Here is a 20,282-nt window from a genome sequence, read left to right as displayed (position 1 = left end):
AGCAAACACCCTCTTCCAACAACACAAGAGAAGACTCCACACATGGACATCACCAGATGGTCAACACCAAAATCACACTGATTATATTCTTTACAGTCAAACATGGAGAAGCTCTATACAGTCAGCAAAAACAAGACCGGGAGCTGACTGTGGCTCAGATCATGAACTCCTTATTGCCAAATTCAGACTTAAATTGAAGAAAGTAGGGAAAACCACTAGACCATTCAGGTATGACCTAAATCAAATCCCTTATGATTATATAGTGGAAGTGAGAAAGAGATTTAAGAGACTAGATCTGATAAAGTGCCTGATGAACTATGGACGGAGGTTTGTGACACTGTACAGGAGACAGGGATCAAGACCATCCCCATGGAAAAGAAATGCAAAAAAGCAAAATGGCTGTCTGGGGAGGCCTTACAAATAGCTGTGAAAAGAAGAGAAGCGAAAAGCAAAGGAGAAAAGGAAAGATATAAGCATATGAATGCAGAGTTCCAAAGAATAGCAAGAAAAGATAAGAAAGCCTTCCTCACCGATCAATGCAAAGAAATAGAGGAAAACAACAGAATGGGAAAGACTAGAGATCTCTTCAAGAAAATTAGAGATACCAAGGGAACATTTCATGCAAAGATGGGCTTGATAAAGGACAGAAATGGTATGGACCTAACAGAAGCAGAAGATATTAAGAAGAGGTGGCAAGAATACACAGAAGAACTGTACAAAAAAGATCTTCATGACCCAGATAATCACGATGGTGTGATCACTCACCTAGAACCAGACATCCTGAAATGTGAAGTCAAGTGGGCCTTAGAAAGCATCACTACGAATAAAGCTAGTGGAGGTGATGGAATTCCAGTTGAGCAATTTCAAATCCTGCAAGATGATGCTGTGAAAGTGCTGCACTCAATATGCCAGCAAATTTGGAAAACTCAGCAGTGGCCACAGGACTGGAAAAGGTCAGTTTTCATTCCAATCTCAAAGAAAGGCAATGCCAAAGAATGCTTAAACTACCACACAATTGCACTCATCTCACACGCTAGTAAAGTAATGCTCAAAATTCTCCAAGCCAGGCTTCAGCAATATGTGAACCGTGAACTTCCAGATGTTCAAGCTGGTTTTAGAAAAGGCAGAGGAACCAGAGATCAAATTGCCAACATCCGCTGGATCATCGAAAAAGCAAGAGAGTTCCAGAAAAACATCTATTTCTGTTTTATGGACTATGCCAAAGCCTTTGACTGTGTGGATCACAATAAACTGTGGAAAATTCTGGAAAGATGGGAATACCAGACCACCTGACCTGTCTCTTGAGAAACCTATATGCAGGTCAGGAAGCAACAGTTAGATCTGGATATGGAACAACAGACTAGTTCCAAATAGGAAAAGGAGTACATCAATCCTGTATATTGTCACCCTGTTTATTTAACTTATAGGCAGAGTACATCATGAGAAACGCTGGGCTGGAAGAAACACAAGCTGGAATCAAGATTGCCGGGAGAAATATCAATAACCTCAGATATGCAGATGATACCACCCTTATGGCAGAAAGTGAAGAGAACCTAAAAAGCCTCTTGATGAAAGTGAAAGAGGAGAGTGAAAAAGTTGGCTTAAAGCTCAACATTCAGAAAACTAAGATCATGGCATCTGGTCCCATCACTTCAAGGGAAATAGATGGGGAAACAGTGGAAACAGTGTTAGACTTTATGTTTTTGGGCTCCAAAATCACTGCAGATGGTGACTGCAGCCATGAAATTAAAAGACGCTTACTCCTTGGAAGGAAAGTCATGACCAATCTGGATAACATATTCAAAAGCAGAGACATTACTTTGCCAACAAAGGTCCATCTAGTCAAGGCTATGGTTTTTCCAGTGGTCATGTATGGATGTAAGAGTTGGACTGTGAAGAAAGCGAAGCACTGAAGAATTGATGCTTTTGAACTGTGGTGTTGGAGAAGACTCTTGAGAGTCCCTTGGACTGCAAGGAGATCCAACCAGTCCATTCTAAAGGAGACTGGTCCTGGGTGTTCTTTGGAAGGACTGATGCTGAAGCTGAAACTCCAGTACTTTGGCCACCTCATGCGAAGAGTTGATTCATTGGAAAAGACTCTGATGCTGGGACAGATTGAGGGCAGGAGGAGAGGGCGACAACAGAGGATGAGATGGCTGGATGGCATCACTGACTCAATGGACGTGAGTCTGAGTGAACTCTGGGAGTTGGTGATGGACAGGGAGGCCTGGCATGCTGCAGTTCATGGGGTCGCAAAGAGTCGGACACGACTGAGCGACTGAACTGAACTGAACTAAGTGTAGACAGTGTAGACATCAATGAATTTTAGTATTTACTTGTTTATTTGGCTGTGCCGGGTCTAGTTGTGGCACGTAGGGTCTTTGATCTTCATTGTGGCATGCACCATCTTTAGCTGTGGCATGGAAGATCTTTAAGTTGCAGCATGGAAACTCAGTTGTGGAATGTAGGATCTAGTTCCCTGACCAGGGATCGAAGCTGATCCCCGTGCACTGAGAGCACAGCCACTGGACCACCAGTGAAGTCCCAACAGCCAACTTCCAGAAGCCATCCTCTGCTTTTTATCTTTCTAGCAGAGACAGAGTCTTCTAAACTCAACAGACTGAAGTGTACACCTCCTAACTCTCAAGAATATATAATCCCATCTCTCCAAAAAAAAGAAAAAAAAGCCTCTGGAAGATACTGCACGATGATTTCAGGGAATATTTCTTCAAAAAGAACATCAACAGTCTCCAAGAAGATGTCCTTTGTCAATCCTGTCCAACCATAAGGCACACCTGATTTCTGTCAGTACAATATGTACATGGGTATTTTTAAAAACTGCACTGACCCTTTCATTCACTTATTAGCTATTCTTAGCACCTTCTCTACCAATGCCATTCCAAAACTGTCCTCCTTAAAAGGAAATCTAAACTCGTCATTTCAGTCATGCAAGCTAAACTCTTCAATTTAACAATGATTTCTATTTCAGAGGGAACATTAAGCTGGACCCCACTTTCTTTCTTTCCTCCTCCAAATATCAGTCACCACCAGACAAGAGTCAGAAGAGCAGGGTTCTGGCCTGAGCCCCGGTACCACCACAGCAGCAGGGGCCAGCCTCCCTGATCCCCAGGCTCCTTCAAACTCACAAACCTGGTGAACCGCTTCCATAAACACACTCAGCCTTCCTCCACTCATTTCTTCACTCTTTACTCAAACATGCCTGGGCCTCCTCCATTTAAAAAAATCTTTCACAGGACTTTCCTCGTGGTACAGTGGTTAAGAATTCGTCCTACAATGAAGGAGATGTGGTTCTATCCCTGGTCAGGCAACTAAGATCCCACAGGCTGCGGAGCAACTATGCCCAGGGGCTCTGGAGTCCATGTGCCACAACTAGAGAATCTGTGTGCCACAGTGAAAGATCCTGCATGCTGCAACGAGGATCCTGCATGCTGCCACTAAGACCGACACAGCCAAATAAATAAACACAATTTTTTTTAATCTTAAAAAACTCCTTTCACTTGAACCAATACCTCCTTCTGGTCAGGGAACTAGGTGGTTCAATGGTAAATAATCTGCCTGCAAATGCAGGAGATGCAGCAGACTCAGGTTTGATCCCTGAGTCGGAAAGCTCCCCTGGAGCAGGAAATGGCAATCCACTCCAGTATTCTTGTTTGGAGAATCCCACAGGCCACGGAGACTGGTGGATTGCAGTCCATGGGGTCATAAAGAGTTGGCCGTGGCTGAGCACACAGCACACACACTACTCGGCGCTCTGCTCTCTTCATTTACTTGTAGATTTCACAACTGGATAGTAGACTACAGCCACCACTCTTTATGTTTTTATCATTTCATTTCCTTTGAACCCATAAAATTGGTTTCTCATCCTCTTCGTCTTGAAGACCACTAATAAATTTCTTTTAAAAGCATTATTATGGAAAATGTCAAGCATATACAAAGTGAATACAAATGAATCCTTATGTATTCATCACCAAGCTTCAATAGCTGTGAACATTCTGTCATTCTTGTTTCATCCATACTTCCATCCGTTCTCCATCCCTATTCAATTACTATTATTTTACAGTTTTCACAGGTAAAGTGTACCTGAAAAGTTGTACTTTTTAATTGCAAATTCTAGAAGTATACTTTTAACAAAAGGATATACACCCGTGTGATCCATACTCCTCTTGGACACAGAATACCTCCACCTCTCCAGAAAATTTTGTGTACCTTTTCTTTAATTAATTCTTCAAAAAATAAATCCAGCTACATTTTCTAAATTACCAACCTCCTTGGCTTCTCAGCAGCATCTGACAGTATTGATTCTACCTTTTTTCTTGAAATGTACCTCTTGGTTTCTAGGAAGCAAAAGTATTCCAGTTCATCCTCACGTCACGTCGGCTTTGTTGCTGCTGCTGCTGCTAAGTCGCTTCAGTCGTGTCCGACTCTGTGCAACTGCCATAGACTCACCAGGCTCCCCCATCCCTGGGATTCTCCAGGCAAGAACACTGGAGTGGGTGGCCATTTCCTTCTCCAATGCATGAAAGTGAAAAGTGAAAGTGAAGTCGCTCAGTCGTTTCCAACTCTTAGCGACCCCATGGACTGCAGCCCACCAGGCTCCTCCGTCCATGGGATTTTCCAGGAAAGAGTGCTGGAATGGGGTGCCCACGTCGGCTTTACCTCCAGTATATTTCCAGTCTGTCTTCCTCCACTTCAGTGCAGTATGCAAATCCACTTTCTCTCTCACCCACGTGACTGACTAGGACTGTCTTCTTTCTCACTGGTCTTCTTGCTCCCACTCCTGCTTCAGTCCAATCCATTCCTCACATAGAAGCCAGAGTGATTTTTAAAAAATGAAATCATGGGGACTTTCCTGGTGGTCCAGTGGCCAAGACTGCACGCTCAATGCAGAGGGCCCAGGTTCGATCCCAGGTCAGGGAACTAGAGCCCTCATGCTGCAACCAAGAGTTTACATGCTGAAATTATAGATCCCACATATTCTAACTAAGACCTGGTACAGCCAAATAAATAATAAATTTTTTTAAAACGGAATCATATCACATGACTCCCTACTTTAACTGCCTTTAATGGCTTCCCAGTTGACAGAAATTCTTCCCACTTGACAGAAACCACATTCTATGCCAGGACTGTCAAGTTCTTGCAAGGTCTCAGTCTCTCTCTGTAACTTCCTATCACCACTCAGTGGCACAGGACTTCTGTCAGTTCTTGGAAGAGGCCAAGGGCTTCTGAAGTTGTTTCTTCTGTCTGGTGTACTGTTCTTCTAGCTCTTTACACAGTTGGCTCCCTCCAACTGTGTAAAGAGTCTTTACTGTTCTTTACTCTTTTAGAGTCTCAACAGTCTTTACTGTTCAGCTGAAATGCCACGTGTTCACAGAGGGCTTGCTTGACTAGCCTAAGCTTGTCCTTCCGGTCACCCTGTATTGTATTATTTTATTTTCTTCATAGTATTGATCATAATTCAGAATCACTATCTTTATTTATGTTTGTTTCTCCCACTAAAATGTAACCACCTTGAGAGTAAGAACCATGTCTTTTTTCTTTGTTGTAGTGTATCCACTAATAACATATGCTCAAGAATTATTTTTTTTTAATGATTTAATTCAAAGTCATTGTTTTGCAGAAAAGTCCCCACTTTTTCTCAACACCATTCACCTTTCCTAACTTATTTCTATTAACAGAAAACCACAAATTACGTTACCATAGTACTAGGATACATTCCTGCATTAACATCAAATCATTTCAAGATTTTAAACAAAGAGAAGCATAAGAAAAAAGTCATAAAATGTAACGTAAATGAAGACTAGTGAAAACAAAGTTATAATTTAATTTTAATAGCAGAAGCATCTACTTATTACAAGTATAAAAAGAATATTCTTTTTTTTTAAAACCTGTTATTTATTTGGCTGTGCCAAGTCTTAGTTGTGACACACAGGATCTTTGGCTGTGGCATGCAAACTCTGAATTGTAGCACGTGGGATCTAGTTCCCTGACCAGGGATTGGACCCCAGCCCCCTGCACTGGGAGTGTGGAGTCTTAGCCACTGGGCCACTAAGGAAGTCCCCCCCCCCAAAAAATATTCTTTTACTCTTTAGCCTAATTGATTCTGAACTGATGAAATATTCAATTGAAAAATCAAGAAATGCAGTCCTCCTTCCTTCCCCAGAAAGGAGGTGGAAACTGAGCTTCTGGTACAACTAAGCATTCTATGTCGATCTAGTTACATACTTGCCAAGCAATCTTCCAATTTCAACCTAGCTTTCCAGGAAGAGAATGTACTAGTCAGAGGATCCAAGAATCTAGTCTTCCTTAACATTGTGGTTTATTATAAACTAATTAATTAGGGTCTTGGGGAAGGGTCTGTGTGTACTGTAGAAATCCTGGGGTCTGTATATTTTTGGTGGCTGGCCTCGGTGTACATGTCTCGGTGTGTGAGTGTTTGGGGGACATTCTTAGAGTGTGTGCATCTCTCACTTATTCTGACTCTCCTTAAACCAGGTTTAGGGATCTAGATGAAAGTGAACATGTTAGGAACTAGATCAAAGTGCTCAGTCGTGTCTGACTCTTTGCAACCCCATGGACTGTAGCCTGCCATGCTCCTCTGTCCATGGGCTTCTCCAGGCAAGAATACTGGAGTGGGTTGCCATTCCCTTCTCCAGGGGATCTTCCCAATGTCTCCTGCATTACAGGCAGATTCTTTTCCATCTGAATTACCAGGGATGCCGGGATCTAGATGAGTCTGATTAAAGTCTATTGGATTCTACTTTGGCAGAAAGAAGGAAGGGATCTGGTGATACAGGGGGAAAAACAAACAAGGGGAGAGGATGAACCTGTCCTTCTACCTAACACATGGACTGTAATGAGGGGAGATTCAGAGAAGCTGAAGAGCATCTTTCACAAAGAGCATTGGGGCTCGGGGCACAAACTGTGCTTCTCTGTAGCCTAGCCCACGTGCCCATTAAGTAGTCATTCTTCATTCCGCTTCCCCCAACCAATCTCTGGCAACCACCAGCCTGTGTTCTATGTAATTATCTATTCTACATATTACATATAAATGGAATCATATGTGACCTTTTGTGCCGGGCTTCTTCCAATTAGCACGATGTTTTGGAGTTTCATCTGGTGACATCTGACCCCTCTCCACTTTTGCTCTGGGGAAAGAATTTGTTGTTGTTGTTCAGTTGCTCAGTGGTGTCTGACCCCATGGATGTGGAGAAAGAATAAACCTTCCCAAGAGAGTATAAGCAGCAGTGGCAACAGCAAAGGACTTCCTTCAGGACGGTTCAGGGCAGACAGCCCTACAGGTGCGGGGAACTGTTCAGAACACAGTGTGGGATACGCTTGGAGCTCCCAGCAAGGATTAGAAGTGATTTTGACAGGAGAAAAAGGGACGTGAAGGTGAATAATGAGGGTTTTATATGACCAAGAAGAGAAAAAGCCAAGGAGACTCAGGACATGGAGCTAGATATAGACAGGTATCAACACAAACGTAACCACTTCTACACAGGTGACAACGAAGTATTCATTTAAGCTTTAGCCTGAAAAACCAAACCAAATGCCATTTATAAATTTATAACTAAAAATGATCAGTGATACCTCTGTGTAGCAGGAATAAGGCATAGGCTTTTTTATTTTTTACCTTATACACTTCTGATTTGCTTTAATTTTTAAAATAAGTACATACAACTTGCATAATAAAACCTTAAAAGATAAAGTGCTAGTAGTCTACAAGTGAATCATAAATTTTTCTATGAGCTCAGTGAAATTTGTTTTAAATTTGTCACGGAATATAACAAAAGTGGAGAAGGAAAAAAATCCTTTCAATCTTAGGTGAGGTTTAATTTAAATCAATCAGATGTCTAAATTCACCTAAAACACAACACCCACTCTCCTCACTCACTGTCCCTGTTTAATTTCTGCTCAGACTGTTTGCACCTTTAGTAATTCACTGACCTTGGAACTGCTTTCTTCCGATACTTCTCCCTCATTGGTCTGCATGGGAACAGACTCTGTGCAAAACTCTGCAGAAACACACAAATACTGCCTAAAAGAGGTAAGAAGAGAAAAAAAACACACATAAGGAATCAGTGTGCATATTTGCTTTCTCAGATTACATTGAAATTCTGTCACCAAGACTAAAAATAGTATGAAGCGATGACCTTGAGTATTGTGTGTGTACACATGCACATGTGTGTGTGTGTGTGTGTGTGTAGCATACATACACAAATATCCCAGGGAGAGAGGCAGGGAGAGAGTTTTCCCCACCTTATGAGAGCATAATTAGGAAAGGCTGAAGACACTGGATTAGTAAACAGTTCTAGATTTCTTTCCTCTTTTTATTTGACTTGTGGCAGAGGTTAAGAGTAAAAATCTAGCGATTCATACAGTACAAACACTGACCTGTTGGAAAAGTGGCCCACCTGAGAAAAGTAGGGGGCCACTTGTTATGCTGTAGCAGGGCATATAGTCTAACTATCAGGCTAGGCTACTGCAAGTGGCTGGGTTTCTTAGGTTTATAATTTACGTTCAATATTTATGGTATTTTATAACTGAAATTCAGGTATACTCTAATGGTTGGTCCTACCTTTCTATTTTAAGAAAACCTGCCCAATAAATTTCAGTTTATTTATTTTTTTATGATAACAGGCCTATAGGGCAAGACAATAAAAAGTAGCAATTTTTCTTCTAAGAATAAAATGAGTCAAATAAAAGTATATTAAAATTTTATGAATTAAAATGAACCCAAAAGAAACTACTAAAAGTTTATGCAACCTTCAAATTAATTCATTAAATATGTAATTATTAAGGAATAGGAACCATAAAGACAGCTGAGTGCTGAAGAACTGATGCTTTTGGAGAAGACTCTTGACAGTCCCTTGGACTGCCAGAAATCAAACCAGTCAATTCTAAAGGAAATCAACCCTGAATATTCACTGGAAGGACTGATGCTAAAGCTGAAGCTCCAATACTTTGGCCACTTGATGCGAAGAACTGACTTATTGGAAAAGACCCTGATGCTGGGAAAGACTGAAGGCAGGAGAAGAAGGGGACAACAGAGGATGAGATGGTTGGATGGCATCACCGACTTAATGGACATGAGTTTGAGCAAGTCTGGGAGTTGGTGATGGACAGGGAAGCCTGGCGTGCTGCAGTCCATGGGGTTTGCAAAGAGTTGGACACGACTGAGTGACTGAAGTACTCAAACTGACACAAACAAATCTCCATTGTAATACAGGTATGAATATTTTTTTCAAATTCTTCAAAGGGCTCAAAGCTACAAAATAGGAAAACTAAAATGATGCTTGACAGTGTACCTTTTTGGCATGAGAGAAATCTTTACGAATACAGCAGATAGGAGATGTGCCAATCTGGTTCTGGCACAGGCTTCTCAATAACCATTCACAAGGTCTGAGACCAAAAGGTATTTCTAAGAATCTGTTTCTTCACCTGGTGGGTGGGAAAGGACATAAAAACACCCACTGTGCTCGTCTAATAACGTCTGTTGGGAACCAGTGTTTATATATATATATAACGTAAAATGTGAAATTGGTACACTGGAAGTCCCTTGACCACCCCCACCCCACTCACTCACTCCACACAAACCAACACCATCCATTCCCTCTGTAAAACACGCAGAAAGTGAAACAGGCGTTCTCTAGGTGGTTTTGTACCTCACACCTATTTGTGACAGTTGTGCCAAAGCAGAATTACCCTTTCTATGAAGACTAAACTGACAGCCCTGGAAAAACTCGGTAACATAACTAGAAAGATGTGGTATACAAACTGCTTCACAAATGTCTTTTAAGTTCCCATTCTACTTTACTGGAACAGAGATTGTATTTCATAGATGATACATTATAGCCACAGCAGACCAGGAAAGGCATCTCCATTATCTCTGTGCCATTTCCATTTGAACGAGCTTCCCTCTCCTGAGGTTTCCCGCTTGGCTCCTCTCCATCCACACACTCCACCCTAGTGGAGGGACAGGATCTTATATGAATGGAGAGTTGAGAAGGAGAAACAAGCTATGTGAGCTCGGCCCCTCCTGTCTCCTCCCTTTTGAAGCTGCCTGTCCCTCAGGAGCACTCACTGTGCTCAGCTCTCAGACCCATTAACACAGGTCCCTCATGGCTACCTGTGACAGGTAAGACTGTTGAATTCTGAGCTTCACTGTTAAGACTCTGTTTCCTCCCGTAGATGTAAGCTGCATTCTCCAATACAGCTTTTTTAAAAAAAATTATTTATTTATGGCTGTGCTGGGTCTTCACAGCCATTGAGGTGCACAGGCTTCTCATTGCAGTGGCTCCTTTTGCTGCAAAATGTAGGCTCTAGGGTGCTTGGGCTTCAGTCTTTGGGGCCAGTGGGCTCAGCAGTTGTGACTCTCAGGCTTAGAGAGTCTTGCTCTGTGGCATATGGGATCTTCCTGCTCCAGAGATTGAATCAGTGTCCCTTGCATTAAAAGGCGGATTCTTAACCACTGGGCCACCAGGGAAGCTCTCCAACACAGCTTTATTAGTGTAAAGATGGTTTTTTGGTCTCCCAAATCCCCTCCTCTTTGAGAAATAAATTTCTCAATTGGTAGAGAACTCAGTCAAGAGAAAAAATACTATTTATTAGGTCTCTCAAAGACTTAAATCTGATGCATGAGACCAGTGTCTTGATTAATAGACACCAAGGAAAATTTGAGGAGAAAGATACATGTCAAATTTCTGAGGCTTTTGTTAGGGCCAGGACTTTGGGCCTTGGTTCTTTTGTGAGGGGGCATAGCGCTTTGATCTTATAGAGGTTTACATTAGGCCACATGAGTTTTTACAGTTATATACTAGCTTTTAACTATTGAGGCCAAACTGAAGTTTATAAAGCATAAGCCACCCTGCATTTTAACCTTAGTGCAACTCTGTCTTCAGGTGTGTGGCTGTTTCTATAGAGACAAGGTTGTAGGCACTGGGCACAGAAGATTGAGCAAGGCTCGGGGGCTTTGCTGGCCTCAGTGAAGCAACAAGGCACAGTTGGCAGTGGCAGTGATGGTGGGGTCCTGAAAGCTCACCTAATGTCAGCTGTGCAAGTGGCCCCAGCATACAATGGCCACTCTGGCCTAGCAAGCAAATGCCAGCTGTGCTGGCCTCAGCAAAGGGAAGAGGGCATTAGCAGGCTTGGGTGGCTCCAGAGTACAGAAGGCTGCTGCCTGACCTTGAATTATGCAGGCACAGCTTTTCCTAAGCAGGCATAGCTGAGGCAATGATTAGGCTTTAGGGAAAAGAGACATTCTTCCTACAGGCCTTGTAGATACCTAGTGAGGGCAACAGTTATTTGCTATGGATAAGCTACAAGGCAGCTGAATTTCAAACAGCACAAGCACCATCAAACCAGTGAAGTTCTATGTTTAAATTCTTTTTGCTAAGTTTATATAGGCAATTCAAAGGGGGAAGGGCAATTGAGAGGTTTCTCATTAAATGTCAGGTTGATGTCCTTTATTTAATTAGCCTTCATTGTGTTGGGCGGGTGACTTTTTACTCTTTTTAATGTTTTTCAACGAGTTTTTGAGAAAGCCTCGATGCCATTCTTATTGAAGACATGGCTCATACCTGTGCCTCAGGGTCTAAGTCAGTTTTCCTGCCCTTCAGAGGAAAAGACAGGGGAATAAAGTAGGTGACTGATAGTCTTTACCTGGTGCATTGCAGGCCTCAGCAGATGTTAGTGAGCAAACATGAGGAATGTCCTGCAGGCTCTGTGCTGGGTCTTCTCTAAAAGTTGACCAACATGCTCATATCTCAAAGCCCTCCAAGATCCAGACCTCGCCTGCCTCTCCAGTGTCATCGGCCGAGGCCTCTTTGGTCCCTCCTATCTAGCCACAGTGAACTACTTGTGCGCCGCGCTCAGTCGTGTCCGACTCTCTGCGACCCCATGGCTGTAGCCCACCAGACTCCTCTGTCCGTGGGATTTCCCAGGCAAGAATACTGGAGCGGGTTGCCATTTCCTCCTCCAACAGTGAACTACTTACAGCTTCCCAAATACACCAGATTGTTTCCCGTTTCCATGCTTTTGTTCATATCACTCCCTCTGCCTTTCTCTTCCCTGCTCCTCATTCAACATTCAGCTTTTATAAAGTAATTGCTGTCCCATCTCTAGGCAGAACTGATGACTCCTTTCCCAGTGTCTGCAAGGGATCTTGTGAGAAACTTATTAGCGGATCTGTAACACTGCATAGGATTTATTTTCTTACACTGATGCCTCACCTATTAGATTATCAATGCTTTGATACCAGACATTGTTTTTCAATCTCTGCATGCCCAGATTACTTAAAACTGTGCACCTGGCATTTAATAAGTATCCAATAAATTCCACTGTAAGAATGACTGAATTAACCAACTAAGTCTTTTTTACTTAAAATTGCAGTTCACCGGGTCCCCACCACATGCCAGATGGTGCTTGACTAGTATAGGAGAATGAGCTTTGGCTTTGAAGGAGCGGAACAATTATTCTTTGTCATTTCTTAGCTGTGTAATCTTGAGCAACTTACCTAACATTATAATCTGCATTATTTTCATCTACAAAACTGATCGGGGGGAGGTATTACTCCTGCAAGGTGTCCAGGTGCAGCAAACAGGCACTACAAAAACAGTTAGTTCCTTCCCAAGAAGTCTCGGAGGGTTTACAGACCAGCAAAGCAGACAAAAAAAATAAGTAATTCTTAATATAAATAATGTTGTTTTATTGCTGTATCAACAACAGGTGCCCCTGGAACACAGATAAAAAGGAAATTCTGCCAGAAGAGCCTGGGATGAGGGGACAAGAGGAAAGATATAAGCAGGAAAGTAAATAGTGGCATTCTTGTCCCCTCTTCCAAAATCTAAGCAAAGAAAAAAGAATCCATCAAGGCATAAAGTTGTGAAAAATAACTTCACATAGTCTGGTAAGGTTTACAGATACTCAGTGGTGCTCAGTCACTCAGTCGTGTCTGACTCTTTGTGGCTCCATGGACTGTAGCATGCCAGGCTCCTCTGCCCATGGAATTTTCCAGGCAAGAATACTGGAGTGGGGTGCCATTTTCTTATGCCAGGGGATCTTCCTGACCCAGGGATTGAACCCAGGCATCTATTGTATCTCCTGCATTGGCAGATGGGTTCTTTACCATCTGAGCCACCAGAGAAGCCTCTTACAGATAAGGGTATACTACAAAAGAAGCCAGAAATGTTGTTTGGAATTAGGTCTTGGAGGGGTTTGTAGGATGACATCTGCAGTGACTGGGAGCCGTAAGAGCTGTTTAGGCAAAGGGGCAATGTGAGCAAATCTATGGCTAGACGCTGAGTCAGGCAGTGTGTGGACGACACACTGGAGTGGGGAGGCACCGGAGGCAGAGGAGCTAGGATATGCGCATGTAACACTGCGAAACTGCTAAATCTAATAACAAATCTAGTTCCATAAAAGGATGGGACACCAAGTGTCAGTATCAAACTAAATACAGGTGTTTTTAAAGGGACCTAGTGAAGTGGAAATTCAAAGGATCAGGAGTGATGGCCACTTTAAGTTCCCTTCTGTAAGAACTCTGGAAAGAAGCATTAATATCAGAATGTACTTTTCTTTTTTTTAAACGTGAAGACACTCTCATTTCATTGCCCGTACCCGGTGGATATTCATTTTTAAAACTTACCTTTGACAGTATCCTGGGGCAACACAAGCCCGTGAGGATGAGTCTAGACTACATTCAGTGCAAAAACCAAAACCCTGAAAAGAGAAGAAAATCCCAATGAGCCTCATGCTCACAGCAAGACACCGTGGTGAGCAGCAGTCACGTATAAACCCGGGCTTCTCTGTCTACCAGCTACTGACTCTTAGGCCAGTGGCCTAACGGCTCAAGCCTCAGCTTCCTCATTCAACACCGGGAGCAACAACACTGTCTTCCTCATAGGGTTCTCTGAAAGTTTAGATGAAATACTTGTAAAAACACTTTTAGCACAGGGCAGGGGACCAGCCACATGCTGGATAAAGGTGAGTGGATATTAAGAATGTGAACTGAAATATTTTCTGGAAAAAAACATTACAACTGATATTAAACCTTTATTATTTATTTAACCTTGTTTGTTCTACCAGAAAAATACCAAACTGCTTTATTTTCTCCATTTGACATGAGGATGTCTCATCATCACTTTAGAACTAATGCATCCCAGACCGCACTCTTCATCTCCCACCCCCACCCCGCCCCGCCCCCAGACTCCATTCTCCAGTCTCCACTGTCTCAATCAAGGGTGTCATCCTCCACTCAGGTTCTGGGGTCAGAACTTCAGATTCATCCTGGATTTCTCACCCCACCCCAGTGCTCTTACAGCCAGTCAGCAAACCCTATCATTCCTGCTTTCAAAATACGTATCTTAGAGCTACCCATAATTCTTCATTTTCATTGCTATCATCATTTCCTACTTGTGGAGGCCTCTTAGCTCGTTTTCTTGGGCCTACTCCCACTCCTCCCCAAGCCATTTCTAATTAATTGCTGGAATGGCCTCTTAAGAATCAAAGCAAATGACAGCAAGCTGCTAATAAGTGCAGTGAAAATGTTATTTCGTGAAGGAATGTCTTCTCTCTTTATATATACGTGAAATATATACACACACACACATGAAATGACAGCCACGTATTATTAGATAGTTAAAGATCCCAGGCCAGTTCTTTCATTTTACAGCGGCAGAAACAAACGCCAGAAGGATATTCTGCTCAACGTGGGGACAAATGCGGCGGAAATTTATCTGTGACTAGCATCAACACTGCTGTCAGAAAGCCCGTCACTGTTTGGAAGTTGGCCACCTAGTTTCACAATCAAGTTAACATTTCTGTCCAAGAAAGCACATTCCACTTCCCATGGCTACAGATTATAAATTACAGGTTCAGAACTACCTTAGGTCACAGCATTTGAGGTGATGTTTTACTCAATCTCAAAGGTATCTTAATGCCCTCTTATCTACCATCATCTCCACCTTAGCTTATTTTCAGTGTTTGAAAAAATAAATCTCAGATGGAATGGTACTATGATGAGTATTTATTGTTGCTATTTAGTTGCTAAGTCGTGTCTGACTCTTGTGACCTCATAGACTGTAGCCCACCAGGCTCCTCTGTCCTTGGGATTTCCCAGGCAAGGATACTGGAATGGGTTGCCATTTCCTTCTCTAGAGGATCTTCCTGACCCAGGGATCGAACCTGTATCTCCTGCATTGCAACAGATTCCTTATCTCTAAGCCACCTGGGAAGTCCTATATGATGAGTGTCAGTAACATTTTAATTATTAGCTTTACCCTCCTATTATACACACTGTTATCCCAACAATCTTCCTTTCTAAAAAGCCAATTTGACCTTTGGGTACATCACTGGCAAAATCTAGTCAGTAACTACCCATTGTCATTAGGGTAAAATTCAAAATCCCTCCAGTCCTGTCATCATATCACATCCTGGTCGCATGGTTGGCACAGGGCAGCCTTGCTCATGACGTGCACTTGCATCCCTGGGAGCCCGCTGCCTCACTCCCTTCTACTCCTCTTTTAAGATGTGCCTCAGGCGTTAGCTCCTCACAGTTTTCTGTACCCTTCTTGGCTGAAGTGTTCCTCTTCTGAGACCATACAATATCGGTAATATCCATGGATCTGTTTTATTCATGCAACAGAACTCCTTGACAACAAGGACTACCTACGTCTTACATTACCTTTGAACTTGGTATCAGATGGAGCTCAATAAACACAGACTGAACTGAATGTTGATGTGACCCCAATAACAGTACTGCAGTGTGGAAGCGTCCCCATTAAATGGCACCAGGGAAGGCTGAAGAAGCCAGGCACAGCTTCCAAGATGAGCCTGGCCCTCACAAGGATGTAAACTCTGTGGTTATGTGTGACGCTCAGCACCTCAGAGAAAGACGGGATTCTTGAACTTTTTCTCAACCACAGACTAGCAAGGTAAAAGACTTAATTTTCGGTTCTCTATTGTGATTAGTTTCTGCCCAGGCTTAAACATCCTTCTCAGGGTAAACACTAAATTCTATACCAACTTCATACAGGGGCCCATTATTACATATCTTGCTAACAGACAAGCTTAAGACACCGTGGCCAGATCGGTCCTTTGCCTGTTTGGCAGTTGGTCCCAGACACTTGCTGGCGGTCAGTGACGGAAAAGGAGTTAAAGCAGAGGAGTTGCCAGCGGGGGAAACTGGGCAGTTTTCCAAGTACTCTGGAAACCAGTTTTTACAGAACAGCTTCATTACTTTCTCTGCAGGGCCGTGAACCTCTGTATCAGATGCACTCCTATTCAAGGTACACAGAAAATTTAATTCTAAAATCAACACTGAAAATTATCTAATTGAAGTTATCTACAGCACTGTTTTCCTTCTAAGGTATGAGTAATGGCAAATTCCTCGCAAACACCATCTGAAATGTTCAGAGCTGCCCTATAATCCTTCCATCTGATCATGCGTAGCCATGGCAGTAAGCTACTTGAACTGCTCTAGTTTTCTCTAGTCTCTCACAGAGTAACCAAATTGGTCTTGAAATTCACACAGTGGGGTGGGAAGGTTCAGTGGATCTTGGACTACATCAATATCCAGGCCCTACAAAACTTCAAGTAGGCTTAAAGAGTTTCTCCACAGCCAAGTACAGAACTAAACTCACCAGGTGGAATTAGAACTGAATCCTTTACAAAGAATATGAAAAGAAGTACATATCCAATAAACTATATTTACTAATAATGTCTCTGATATGATGGAATTTTAATTTTGAAACTTGATTGTTCAGCATGATTCTTCTAAATATAATTTTAATTCTCATTTCAAAAACTTCAAGCAATATAGATAAAGTCCTTGACCACTGCCCTCCCTCCCTGCCCTGGTCCTCCCAGGACTCACCACTACTGCTATGTTTGATAATCAGCATAATTCTCCAGATGCAGATTATTAAGAATACACTGTAAACTTCTGAGTCATAAATAACACGGAAAACCCAGACTGTCTACATTGTTGGCGACTGGCCTAACTTCAAGCAAGATGTCTGGAAGAACAGCAGACATGGGGGTGGAGCAAAACACCAGCAATGAGGCCAGGGAGGTTTTCCTGGGAGGCGAGCACAGACCAGGAGACTAGGGGCAGACAGGAGGGGACTACGAATCCAGCTCTATATGCGGGGCACACAGCCCAAGAGGGCAAAAAGGAACCTGTTGAATTAAGTAACACCAATAATAAAGTCAGAGCCTAAGGGGTGCAGATAAAGGTAGTACTACTACAGGAAGATGGGTTTATTTAGCTACCAATACCCAAGGGTTACCATTGTTCCAAGATCTGGAAATGCTACTTGCAGTTTTAGGTCACGTCTACTTCAGTTCAACACTTTGGAAATTCTGTAAAAATGTTCAAGTCTGCCCATTCCTAAAATCACCCCCTTTAATCCTAAAATCTCCTGCAGATGGTGTGCCTTTCCTCCCCTCTAGTCAAGCTCTATTTCCAGGGGATCTTCCCTACCGAGGGATCGAACCTGGGTCTCCTGCATTGTAGGCGGATTATGTCCTGTCTGAGCCATTAGGGAATATCCCTTAAATATGTATATATATTTATTTATTTGGCTGCACCAGGTCTTAGTTGTGGCATGTAAGATCTTTAGTCATGACATGTGGGATCTAGTTTTCTGACCAGGGATCGAACCTAGGATCCCTGCATTGGGAGCCCAGTCTTAGCCACTGGACCACCAGGGAAGTCCAAAGCTCTTTAAAAAGAAGTTTTATTTGTGGTCTCAGTGTCCTAATCTCTCATGGACTTAATCATCATCAACATTTGGTTTCTCTCCCTATCACTCCCAGTTGTCAAATACAATGGCTATCATTGAATTATTCGCTGTAACCTTTCTTTGGCTTCTAAAAATTAGAAGGATCTGAAATACGTGTCATTTGGAAGCCCCTTTCCATCTTGATGTTAAGGACGTGAGATCTCATCACTAGGCCAGGGGCACTTCGCTTTAGTTCCTGGTCCTTGGCGGAGTCTGGATCTCCCTGTCTCCCTAGGCTTGCAGCCAGTCCAAGGCCCTTGTCAATACTGTTGGTTTTCAGATTCCCATCATGGGCAGGGGGTTGCTGGGTGAGAAGCAGCTGCTTCTGCGCATGGAGGACTGGGGAACAAGGTCATGGTGAAGAAATTCAACTCAACTCCTGGTTTTAAGGATTTGAGCATAGTTCTGATGCTCAAACTGACATGGAACATATTTAGTCCCTTTATCCCACAGAAGGGGTTTCCCTGGTGGCTCAGACAGTAGAGAATCTGCCTGCAATGCAGCAGACCCAGGTTCAATCCCTGGGTCGGGAAGATCCCCTGGTGAAGGGCATGGCAACCCACTCCAATATTCTTGCTTGGAGAATCCCATGGACAAAGGAGTCTGGCAGGCTACAGTCCATGGGGTGGCAAAGAGTCGGACACAACTGAGTGACTGAACAACATTATCTCAATGACTCCCAGATCTCTCTCTAGGGCTGACCTTTCTTACAACCTTCAAAGCCATCTGTATAACTTCCTAATGTCAATAGACTTCTCTACCTCATGTTCCGCAGGTCCCTAAAACACAATATAATGAAACAAAATAACACTCCGCTTAAAATAATCTGCCTGTCTTGGGAATACTAGCATCCCACTCAAAAATCTGGAACCATCACCTCCATTTTCCTCTCACCAAACTGTCAGCTCTGCTGCTGCTGCTAAGTCGCTTCAGTCGTGTCTGACTCTTGTGTGACCTCATAGACGGCAGCCCACCAGGCTCCCCCGTCCCTGGGATTCTCCAGGCAAGAACACTGGAGTGGGTTGCCATTTCCTTCTCCAATGCATGAAAGTGAAAAGTGAAAGTGAAGTCGCTCAGTCGTCTCCAACTCTTTGCGACCCCATGGACTGCAGCCTACCAGGCTCCTCCATCCATGGGATTTTCCAGGCAAGAGTACTGGAGTGGGGTGCCATTGCCTTCTCTGCTGTCAGCTCTAATCCTCCAATATTTCAACAGGTACTTTCTTCCCTATTCCTATCATCTCTGCCTTAGTTCTGGCATAATCTCCACTGATTTATCCACTTGTTTTTTAAACTGGTTTTCTTATCCTTAAGACCCACCCCACCCCCACTGCCATTAGAATTACCGTTATAAAGGGCAAAACCACAGGGCCTTTGCAATGCCTTTCATCCATCTTCAAGATGAAATCCAATTCCACCGCGTGGTATACAAGGCCCAGGATCCATTCAGCTCTCACCTTCATCTCACAAAACCACTCTGCTTTCAGTTTCTCTTAAGCACCACAGGGTTTCACGTGTCTGTGATTTTGTACATGTTGTGTCAACTGGACTCCTTCTCTCACAGGGCAAATTTCAATTTTGATGATGCAAGAAAAGGGAAACCTTTCCTATCAAGTTTGTCTTGATTCTTCACTTTTGCTCCAGGTGCTCTAGATGGGTCCTTCCTCTGGGTTAGCAACTATACTCGGTATATATTTCCACTAGGCTTGTTTATGCTGTATAGACTACAAGGTTGTAAGTTTTCTGAAGACAGGAAGGGCTAAGTCTTTTTATCACTGTATCACCATCATGTAAAACAGTGCCAGTGCAAAGGATATTCCAATAAATTCTCCTGAAACAAAAACATGCATTTGGAGGGGGGAACTATAAAGTCAACTCAATATAATATTCTTTGTTTACTGAAATAAGGATGCTGTTCATCGCTTATAAGAGTACACCCAGGGCCACAGTACTGATTCCAATCATTCACTCAGTGAATGAGCCACCTGCCAGGTTTCATGTCTGTTCTAGAAATACCATGTTGAAGTCATGCTAGGCTCTCAGGGCACTGTGCTACCCGCATGAACCCACAGACTGCCACGGAGAAGCTGTGAAGAAACTCTGGGACTGAGAACAGGACCCTGGCATAAAGATGTTAAATTTATTCTTGTAACTTTTAAGTCAGGGAAGAGTTGTCTAATAAATAAACTGAAGCAGCAATGAAGAAAAAGGCACATGCCTCACCTTCAACTACTAATCCAGTTTGGTCAAATGGAACTAATGCCCTCTGGCTTAGTCCAGGACAACTTGTCAATTCTTTAACACAAAGGGCTTCAGAAAGTAAAGCTACCCTCTAAGACCTACACAAACTGCCAGTCACATGAAGGTGGGGGCGGGACGGAGGGGAATAATGACTGCCAGCTATAAGAACAGCAGAGGCAGCTACTGAACAGCAGATTCAACTCAACCAGCTTTCCTGAGGCTTACGAAACACCTAGCA

At 43.0% G+C, this 20,282-nt stretch overlaps 1 protein-coding gene across 5 annotated transcripts in view; it reads right to left on the bottom strand.

Annotated features, from left to right (window-relative positions):
• TNRC6B (trinucleotide repeat containing adaptor 6B) overlaps positions 1 to 20,282 on the bottom strand; it is a 252,590-nt gene that overhangs the window by 169,784 nt on the left and 62,524 nt on the right. For 4 of the 5 annotated variants that reach the window (XM_061418603.1, XM_061418609.1, XM_061418606.1 and 1 more), the window contains exons 2-3: positions 13,667 to 13,740; positions 7,969 to 8,059 (exon numbers count right to left, since the gene is read on the bottom strand). In XM_061418603.1, coding sequence (XP_061274587.1) covers positions 7,969 to 8,013 — 45 coding nt within the window. In that variant the 5' untranslated portion in view covers positions 8,014 to 8,059; positions 13,667 to 13,740. The remainder of the gene's footprint in view (positions 1 to 7,968; positions 8,060 to 13,666; positions 13,741 to 20,282) is intronic. The other variant, XM_061418605.1, reaches the window with a different exon arrangement.

Source organism: Bos javanicus, chromosome 5 (genome assembly GCF_032452875.1).
Source record: "Bos javanicus breed banteng chromosome 5, ARS-OSU_banteng_1.0, whole genome shotgun sequence".
Classification (NCBI taxonomy): Eukaryota; Metazoa; Chordata; class Mammalia; order Artiodactyla; family Bovidae; genus Bos; species Bos javanicus.
This window is presented reverse-complemented; position numbering and strand designations above follow the sequence as displayed.